At 38.6% G+C, this 10,142-nt stretch overlaps 1 protein-coding gene across 43 annotated transcripts in view; it reads right to left on the bottom strand.

Moving 5' to 3' along the window:
* Positions 1 to 6,591: 6,591 nt before the first annotated feature.
* NRXN3 (neurexin 3) overlaps positions 6,592 to 10,142 on the bottom strand; it is a 1,642,123-nt gene continuing 1,638,572 nt past the window's right edge. For 8 of the 43 annotated variants that reach the window (XM_084969910.1, XM_021099977.2, XM_084969913.1 and 5 more), the window contains one exon: positions 6,592 to 7,731. In XM_084969910.1, the coding sequence (XP_084826036.1) occupies positions 7,109 to 7,731 (623 nt within the window). In that variant the 3' untranslated portion in view covers positions 6,592 to 7,108. Of the gene's footprint in view, positions 8,035 to 10,142 lie in introns of all 43 variants that reach the window. The other 35 variants (XM_021099967.2, XM_084969903.1, XM_084969904.1 and 32 more) reach the window with 11 other exon arrangements.

Here is a 10,142-nt window from a genome sequence, read left to right as displayed (position 1 = left end):
ATAAGACTGGGCCTTATAAGAGAGGAAGAGATCTCTTTTCTCTTTCTTGCACATGCACAGAAGAAAGGTCATTTGAGGACAGAGTGAGAAGGTAGCCATCTATAAGGCAGGAAGAGGGCCTTCACCAGAAAACAAACACTGCTGGATCTTGATCTGGGACTTCCAGCTTTTATAACTGTGGGAAATAAATTTCTGTTGTTTAATCCACCCAGCCTATGACGTTTTGTTATGGAACCATGAGTTGACTCATACTGCTTATCATCCTCTTCCTTAGCTCCAAATGCTCTGGGAGGGGTGGGTCAGGGGGAGCATAAAATACCTTGTTTCTCTCTAGTGACATTATCTAAGTGAAAGAGCTCTAAATTTGGATTTCAAGTCATAAAACGAAAAAGAAATATTGCAAAATATAAAGTATTACTATTAATGCCAGATAAAGACAGCCAACCTCTTACTAACACTTTGATTAGCTGCCTTTCTATCAGGTTGTCAGTAGACTTCTACCATGTGCTCACAGCCTCACTGTTAGGTACACAAATTTGCCTTTGCTTTACTTAGAATATTGAAATTCTCTGATGACAGCGGTCTCAATTTCTTTTTTTTTTTTTTTTTTTGGTCTTTTTGCTATTTCTTGGGCTGCTCCCGCGGCATATGGAGGTTCCCAGGCTAGGGGTCCAATCGGAGCTGTAGCCACCGGCCTACGCCAGAGCCACAGCCACAGCAACGCAAGATCCGAGCCGCGTCTGCAACTACACCACAGCTCACGGCAACGCCGGATCCTTAAGCCATTGAGCAAGGGCAGGGACCGAACCCGCAACCTCATGGTTCCTAGTCGGATTCGTTAACCACTGCGCCACGACGGGAACTCCAAGCTGTCTCAATTTCTGCACTCCCTCCACTGCAATACATCACCTCCACTGCAATAGATTGGTTTCTCTTTCCATTTTCTCCTTCTTTATTGCTATATCAGAAAAACAACTTACTTACCCCATCTCTGTTCAGAGTAACACCTCTCTCTGGAAACATAATCTCCAATGATCTTTCACTTTCTCTGAGAGTATATCAGTTATTGCCTTTTTCTTCCTGTGATTTCTCACTCAATAACAAGCTAGCCCTTGACCTTGAGAACATCTTAAGACATTCTCCCATCTTTCTCTTCCCTTTCATTGACAAATTTCCAAAACCCTCTGAGCCATATCTTTCACTGTGTAAAGGTATACTTTATACAATCTGTTATCCATTCTGGTTTTGATCCTACTTGCTTGTACTTCAATTCTTTGCTTGGAATGGCATGCAGCCCTATCTCAGTCTATCAATTTTTCAAGGATTATCTAATATGTCACCTTCTCTATGAATCTTTACCTTAAATAACTTCTTCTGTATCCCCAAAAAACTTAGTTTGTACTTTTTTGATAGATTGTTTGTGCAACCCCTAGTAGACTATAAACTCAACTCCTTCAATTTGACATAGTAATCACTTAATAACACCTAATAAATACACTCATGATCAAACTGATCTCAAACAGTATCAGGATTTCAGTTCATCTGGCACAAATACAGGCTTTGGATATTTTTGGAGAAAAATCAAATTTCCTCTTGTGTATGGGTGAAGAGAACCTGGGCCTGTATGGATGTATATAATAGGTAAAAAGGCTTAAAATCCCCATATCCATTTTTTGCTTTTATTGAAACAAAGTAACAATAGCCCATAGTAGGTGGGCTGGCACGTAAATGTTCAGTAAATGTTAAATTATCCAAAGAATAAATGCTTAAAGTGGTTCTCGGATTACATGTTAAATAGTGATATTCAGAAAGTTTACCGAGGGGAAGCTAATATAGCATTTTGAAGGTGTGTCTAAGGCAATGGTTACTCTGTGATTTAGGAAGCATAGAAGACTGTCCTTTGAGGTAAAGAATGGTTTGCTGTTTGAACCTTTCTATGGTCCTTCTACTTAAAGGAGTTGAGGTAAAGCGTTTAATAGGGGTGTGCACATTTCTGGTGGAAGACTCCAGGAAAGCTCAAAGAATCAATAAATTAATGTGATTTCAACTTTAAGGGGAATAAAAAACAATTATAATATTAGGTCACAGAAATAAAATGATTGCTCTGTGGCTCTCTTATATGTATCTTCTATAGACTTTTAGAGAGAATTGTGGATTATTTTTTTCAAGATAGTAGATGAATAAAAAAGCAATTTAGCCATCCTTGTTTGAAGGCTATGAGTGGCCACTGTGCTTATAACCAGGCACTTGGACACACATTAGCTCACTTAATCACAGACGAGCACTAAGAGGAGGGCACTAATTTCATGGGTGAAGTTAGAGTCACTGCACACTTTACTCAAGGTTTCACAGCTAGGCAGAGATAGACCCAAGTTTCAGAGCCAAGATTTGAACTAAGCTTTTCTGATTCCAAAGCCCACAGCCAAAGTTAAACACATTGGAAAGGGAGGGCATAGTCTCAACACTTCTTCATGGAGACAGTGAAAAATTATTTCTGTTCCTGGATTTTCACCAACATATCAGAGCAAATGCCATTCAGATATTGATGAATCTACCACATTAAACATCATCTGGAAACCCTCTGGCAAGTCTAACAATTTCTCAAATCCATACTTCCTTTACTTACCCCAGCTTTTGGCGACTTGCTTAAAATGCACCAACAGACAGACATGCTACCAGATATCAATGTCATGCATAGTTGCTGTTGTAATTGTAGTCAAAGTATATGACTAGGAAAATCCTAGTTTTGTAATTTATAGCTAGTAAATCCAAGTCATGAGTTGGCAACAATTCTTGACAATTACTAATAAATCTTTTTTAGTAAAAAATTTATCATAGAATTTCTAATTCTCAAAGGCAGCTCTTGTACAGTGACCAGTACAAATCTCAAGTGAAGGAGAGTAAACTTGTTGAGCCCGTACTCTGATTCAATCACAATTAAAACACTTTATATTGTTTCATTTTTTTACCCAAACTATACCATTTTTTACCATTAGTTAAGGTCTTTGAAGTGTTACATTTTCCAGATGAGGAAGTCAGATTTCGGAGAGATTGTGAAAGTGCCCATACATGGTGACTAGTCCAGGTGGGTTGCAAACCAACTCTGGCCTCAGTGCCTATAGCCTTTTCACAGCATTCCACTGATCTTCAAGTCAGCAAGGTGTGACCTGTAACATGATTAGAAATGTAACAGCCAAATTGTCCTTAAGCTCTTTGTGTCTCTGCTTCCTCATCTTTAAGAGATTAAACAGATTATATAAGCCAAGACGTTTAACTTAGTACCTGGTCCATTAAGGGCATTGATAAATGATTACTTTATGTAAATTATCTGAGATAGGAATCAAAAAAGGAACTTCTCATAGTTTGACATCACTGAACCTCATTTTTTTCCATTTCCAGGATAGTTAAAAGCATAACCATCTCACTAATGAAATCTGAAGGAACAGGGTTAATTAAATTTGTGGGGGTTTTTTGAATGCGTTAGTTCCTAGGCCAAGGATCAAACCTGTGCCACAGCAATAACAATGCTGGATCCTAAACCTGCTGAGCCACCAGGGAACTCCATTATATTTGTTTTTAATCCTAACTCTTTAAAAACTGGTAACCAACATATGGCTGGAGTACAGGTGTTCAGTAACCCACATTTCTAGACCATGGTGAAAGCTGTAGAGTATCACGATGGATTATCCAATTGGCCAACTAAGCATGTGCTTAAGGAACCAGCATATCAAGGACACTGGAAATATGAGAAAGGTGTCCAGCTAGAATGAATGTTTGTAGAATTTTATAATCTGAAAATCTAGAAAGAAGCTGTTAAAACATAAGCACTCATTCAGATTTCGGCTTTGGATTTAGTGATTTTGCTATAAAATGTCAATTTTGTGCGAGGCTTAGAAAGAAGTCATCTAAGCTTTTGAATGCTTTGAACATGAACATGACTCTAGAAAACATTGAAAGTCTCTTGACTTGCAGCAAATACTTAAAAGTTGCCAAGCACTTTAAAAAAGAGAGTATCCAATAATTTTTTTCCCAGAATACAATGTTTCTGCCATCTTACCTGTTGAAAAACGGGTTTTTTTCCTCCCAGTTACCCTATCATAGCTATCTAAATAATAAAGCCTCAGCTGACAGAAAATAATTGTTTAGCCCCCAGTTATGTCACTTTTGATAACTTTATATAAATTAGCAACTGGTTATAATATTTTATTTCACATGAATGTGGTCCTAGCCTACTTAGCTTTTTTTTTTTTTTTTTTTGTCTTTTGTCTTTTTGTCTGTTGTTGTTGTTGTTGCTGTTGTTGCTATTTCTTGGGCCGCTCCCGCGGCATATGGAGGTTCCCAGGCTAGGGGTTGAATCGGAGCTGTAGCCACCGGCCTACGCCAGAGCCACAGCAACGCGGGATCCGAGCCGCGTCTGCGACCTACACCACAGCTCACGGCAACGCCGGATCGTTAACCCACTGAGCAAGGGCAGGGACCGAACCCGCGACCTCATGGTTCCTAGTCGGATTCGTTAACCACTGCGCCACGACGGGAACTCCCCTACTTAGCTTTTAATACGATATGACATATTAGCCTCAGTGCAAGATCTTTTATTCAATGTTTGGAAAATAAAAATGCATCATCATACAAGATTTTGGGAAGAACATTTTATTGCTAAGCATATCCTCGAACGAAAATGCAAATATGAAACAAAAGAGAAAAGGAAAAAGAAAAAGCAGTAACTTCACAACGTCATAAAATAAATTCCTTAAGAGTCTGCTCATAAAACAACAGGAATATGATAAAAGCTCACATACAGAATGCACATGTTCCCATAAAATTGTCCAAATAGAAACTTACACTAAAAGGAATATAACAAATGGATGTTTGCTCAAATAGAAAATGTAAAGAAAGAAAGCAGGAAATCAGTTCACAAGACCTCAAGACTCCAAGAACAGCAATCTCTTACAGACATCGAGATATAATCAACTTCATATAGGTTGGGCCATTTAGGTTATCTAAAATCGTGCTTTGATATCTCTTTATCATCCTGTCTTTTTCAAGGACAACAAAAAAATCCAAAACTCTTAACACATTGAAATATCAGATAATGAGGAACACCTCTTTCCATGTACATTAGTAAAGACTACCATTGTTTAGATTGCGCTTTTTGCCCCACGTCTTTATTTTTTCAAAGTCAAATATTCATGCAACTTACAAAGACCAGCAAGAGTGTATTTCTAAATCTAAACAGCTGATTGATTTTCATCTGTACAAAAGAAATTGTATATATCTGACCCTCCAAAGGACACATTTCATTTTTGTGTGAATATTTGTCTCGCTTTGTCTCTTGCTTTTGGGATAGCTATGGCCACACAACCAGTTTATTGTTTTTCTGTACATTGTTTCCTCTTTTCAAAAAAGACAACTGGAACATAAACCAAACAAACCGAAGCAAACAAACAGAAAGGAAAGAACAGTTCTCAAAGCAGTATGTACACAGGTGGCTAAGGAATTATACCAGCAAAAATGTAGTAAAATATGTAAACAAAATCTGAGAAGATTTTTTTTTATTCTCTTTGACACAGTTAACTGTGACAAAACTAAAACTCACACTTTCTTCACATTTTAAGGTTTAACTTTTTTGTTGTTTTGTTATTTTCTTTTAAAACAACATTCTCATTCCACTTCAAGATTTTAACAGTTTCCCTGTTTCAGTCATCCCATCAAACATACCATGATAAATATATCTGTATATATATATATTTATTTATATATATTATACTATTAAATTCCATTTTTTTGTGTGTCACAGCAGCTTTATTAATTTATTATTTATTTATTTTTAGAAAAGAGGGATGAAGGGAGATGTGAGCAAATGGAAGGACAGAGTTATCCATAAATGTCAGGCTACAAAATTAAATCACTGTGAAAAACATTATCATGTTGGGGGTGGGGGAAGAACTATGAATTTTGCACTCTGTCATGCCATGTTTGGCTTGTGTGACCTTTTTGTGGTTCCATCACATGTTGAACTCCCCTATTGTCTGTTTTGACTCTTTAACAGATTCTCGTATTGTCTTGTCTTTTATATTTGCATGCATTTCAGCCAGAGATCCAGCCCACCCCCCCTTCCCTTTCCCTAGGAAAGGCTCTGTTTTTAGTCTGTGGGGCTTTCTCCTTTACCACAATTTGGCTGAGCTCATGGACAGGAATGACATTGTTAAGTAAAGCCAATAATTCTGATAAAACCAGCCCTAACCCCATCTGCTCAGGGTTTGGGTAGCAAATTCTGGAATTCGATCTTGAGGGACCAGCTTTTCAAATCAATATTATCATCCATCACATGATTTTGCTATGTGTTCAGCAAAGCATCATACAGGAAACAAACAGATTCTAAAACACCACAACCTGATATGTAGAGTGAACACCATGGTAGCTTTTGAGTTCATATGGCAATAGTCTCTCTTACTTTTGTTTTCTGAGAATTTTTTTCTTCTTCTTATGTCCAGTTATTCTCAAAAAAATAAACAAAAACCCAAAAGCCATTTTTCCCCTCAGATCTTGAAAAGTTACACACACACTGGCCAGAACCAGATAAGGGTGGGGTTTTTTGTTTGTTTGTTTTTGTTTTTAACTTTTTTCTTTTTTTTTTTTTGTTTTTGTTTTTTACATAATTAAACCAAAAGAAAAAAAAAAGACATTATTACAGTCAAGGTTCACAAACATCATTACAGACTCACTTGGAGCTATGGAACAAGTAAGCCATGAAGTCTTCTACCTCGGGTGAAAGGTCCTCAAGAGAAGGAAGCTTCCATGTCCGCAAAAGTGGAGGAGCCATCTGCTTGCTCCAGAGCGCAAAGTGTGTGCTTTATGATACAGCAGGGCAGAAAAGATCTTTCTGTCTCCGAGCGATGACTGAATCAAAGCAACCATGGCTGGACTTTATAGGTAGGTACACCTTTGTGTGTGTTCTTTTAAAAATGATTTTCCCCACCACAGTCATGGTATACCCCATCTCATAGCACAGTTCTGACATCTGTTAAATCTCATTTTCCGAGTATTTATATATTTATATATAAATAATTCTGTGATTTAAATTCACGAATTGTTAGTGGTGTCACTTTTACACATAATACTCTTTGTCCTTGTTTTTCTGTTTCTTGTGGCCGCTCTTCGAGCTCTGCTGCTTCTCCTTGATGAGCGTGCCGTTGCTCTGGGCCGAGTTGCTGATGTAGTTCCGCGTCTCATCCACTTGATAGGACCCCTCGTCCCTGTTCCTGTACTTGTACATGGCGTACAGGAGGATCAAGATGCAGAGGGCGGCAGCAGCCACAATGCCGACGACCATCCCTGTTGTACTGCTCGACTCCCGGATCACCTCTGAGGCCCCCGGAACCCGTCTGACTCCCGGCTCCGTGGGGTTTGCTGTGGGCACATTACGGAACATGGGGGAAGTAATTAGTGGGCTCTTCAGTTTGGTGCTGTCTAGCTCATAGGCAGTGGGCAACGGAAGCAAGACTATATCAGGCTGGGGTTTGAGATCACGGTTATTCATTTTGCCAGCTGGCAATTTGGGCACCATCCCAGACGAGGAGGAAGCTGTGAAGCGGATCAGCTCAGGGGACAAAGATGTGGTAGTAGTCCTACTAGTTTCCGAGACTTTGTTAGGTCTAAAGTCCTTGGATTCCCACTTGGGCGCATGTGCTTTGTAGCCACCTTCGAAGATTGAAGTGGAAAGACTCTTATCTGTTACCAAGGAGAAGGTGGTGTAAAAATCTTCATCATCAGTAGGGGGCAGGTTAGAGTCAAAGGTTTCCCCTGAGCCATACCCAGATATCACCAAGCCATCATCATCACAACCATCGCTGCCTTGGTCCGACAAGCAAGGTAACCCCGCCTCAGAGGTCATGGACAGGGAATCTTTGGTGGTCTCAATAATGGTGAGGAGGGGGCGAAAGGTAGGGGGGAGTGTAATGGAAGGTGCACGAGTAGCAATAGGAGGGGTAGCTAAAGGGTCTTCTACAAGAAGAGGGATAACTAATTCACCTCCTGGGATTGAAAAGAAAAAGAAAAACAGAATTAGTACATTTGTAGAAAAAGACAATTCACAGTCATACTCAATGATGTAGTTCATAAGTTACACCTCAGAAATTATAATTGGATTCACATATGGAGCCTCCCTACTTGTAGCCTAACCATTCTAAGCCGATTGGGAGCCCATTATAATGCCTCTTGCCACCAAAACCTGAAATCCTTAGATAGGGGGCTTAAATTTTTAAAGATACTCTCAAGTAATTATTTAGATAGAACTCAAATAGGTTTGTTTGTTTTTGTTTTTTTTCCAGGATCTGCTTATGGGATGATGAAATTTAACTACACTGTTGCAATTATTGACCATCAAAATTGTAAACACACACACACACGTGATTATTCTGTGAGCCCTACCAGTTCTTTATTTTCTTCTTCAGTTTCTATTCTCCATGTCACTGAGATCATGATCAAGGAACAGAGAAGACCTCATCTTTAGAATGTTGTTACTATCTTTTGTTAAATGTAGTCTTTATTTACTATACGCTAAATAAGGGGAACTTACAAGAGCTTGAAAGTATTCATCTAACAAACTCATTTTGACTGTGTTTTTCCAGAAATTCCCCTGACTATAAATAACAACTTACTTTGTTTTTTTGCATTGGTCTCATATTATATACGTAGATTACTTTTATGCTATATGCAGTATATATGCTAAGCTGGACACTAGAGTTTAAAAATATCCAGTCTACACATCCATGACTTACTGAAAATTTACTTTCAGATTCATAAATGTAGAGAGCAAAGTGGATTTTTAAAATCAGTTACTCTTACTTAGAGCAGTGGATATTTATCAGTTTACCCACAGGTTGTAGTTATTGCATTTATACTAGGACTTGGTCAGGAAAGGAAGTTCAGAATAGTTCACTAAATCATAGTGCTCTGCAAATCATGGGCACCACAAATATTCTGCAGTGGATGTTAGCCACCTAATTGTAGGGCCAAGCTTATTGTTCATGTATGTAAGTAAGACAATCAAGGTCTCTCCTATGTCTCTTTACAGTGTTATTTTTCAGGGAAAGAATCTCAAGAAGTCACAGTTCATGTCTCTTCATTAAATCTTTCTCACGATTGATTTTAAATATCCTCTAGCAAAGAGGGCATGATGTTTTGCTGCCCCAGTTAGTCAGATGGTCAAGATGCTGATCCGATATCATGATTGAAGTCTTCTTTCTGAACTGTTACATCTAAACTGTCTTGGTTTCATGTACACTAAGAAAAAGCCTCCTAAGAGAAAGCTACTGCATACCTTCAAAGCACCTGAGAAGAACTGCCTTTATTCTCTGAAGAGAGAGACTGAGTTGGGGAGGGCAGCAATAATGTACATATTTATTGTGTATTGCATGGAAGGGAAAGGACAACAGAGCAGTGTGCGGTAGTCCCAGGCCTACAAATAATGTTAGCATATGGGGATCAAAACAAGAACCTTCCTGAGAACCTCAAGATGATATTTCCATCTGTGCTCTAAACCCCAAACTTCTCTTCCAGTGCTCAGAGTTTGAAACTATTGAGCAAACGGATTTTTGCCAATTTGACAAAGCTTCAGACTTGCTTTCCTGGAAGAGGGGGCCTATTTCTTACATTATGAACATATATAATTCATATATCTTGCAACTTACTTAATACATAATTTAAACACTTTTGCTAGTTTTTATAAGTAGGATTTGGTACACAAGTCCCTAAAGGTAAGCCAGTGCTAAAACTAATCCTGAGGTAATTTTTCTCCTGATTCTTCTAGTATAGAGGCCCTGAGTGTTAGATTTAAGGCAATGCATGGAAGAAGGCCACGTTGGTTGGAGTAGAAGAGCAGTGAGGAGGCCCATGCAATCTGTTTAAAGGTTCCCTGGCGATCGCTCAGAGACAATTTTACCTTCTTCTGGAGAACAAGACAGGATTTTTTTTTTTTTTTAACCCATCTCACCTAGAACAAAGGTTTATCCTGTGTGTTATTTTCTGGTATAAATAGCAAGAGTCTATTTTGTTCCCGAGGGCAATGGTAACAATCAACCCAACATATGATAAGTAGAGAGTAAACAGGGATAAAGGACAAGGAATGACTGATTTGTTGG

Source organism: Sus scrofa, chromosome 7 (assembly GCF_054392235.1).
Source record: "Sus scrofa isolate SSC_HxYL_T2T_F1_AM1 chromosome 7, Sscrofa_HxYL_maternal_Yorkshire_Landrace_v2.0, whole genome shotgun sequence".
Lineage (NCBI taxonomy): Eukaryota > Metazoa > Chordata > Mammalia > Artiodactyla > Suidae > Sus > Sus scrofa.
This window is presented reverse-complemented; position numbering and strand designations above follow the sequence as displayed.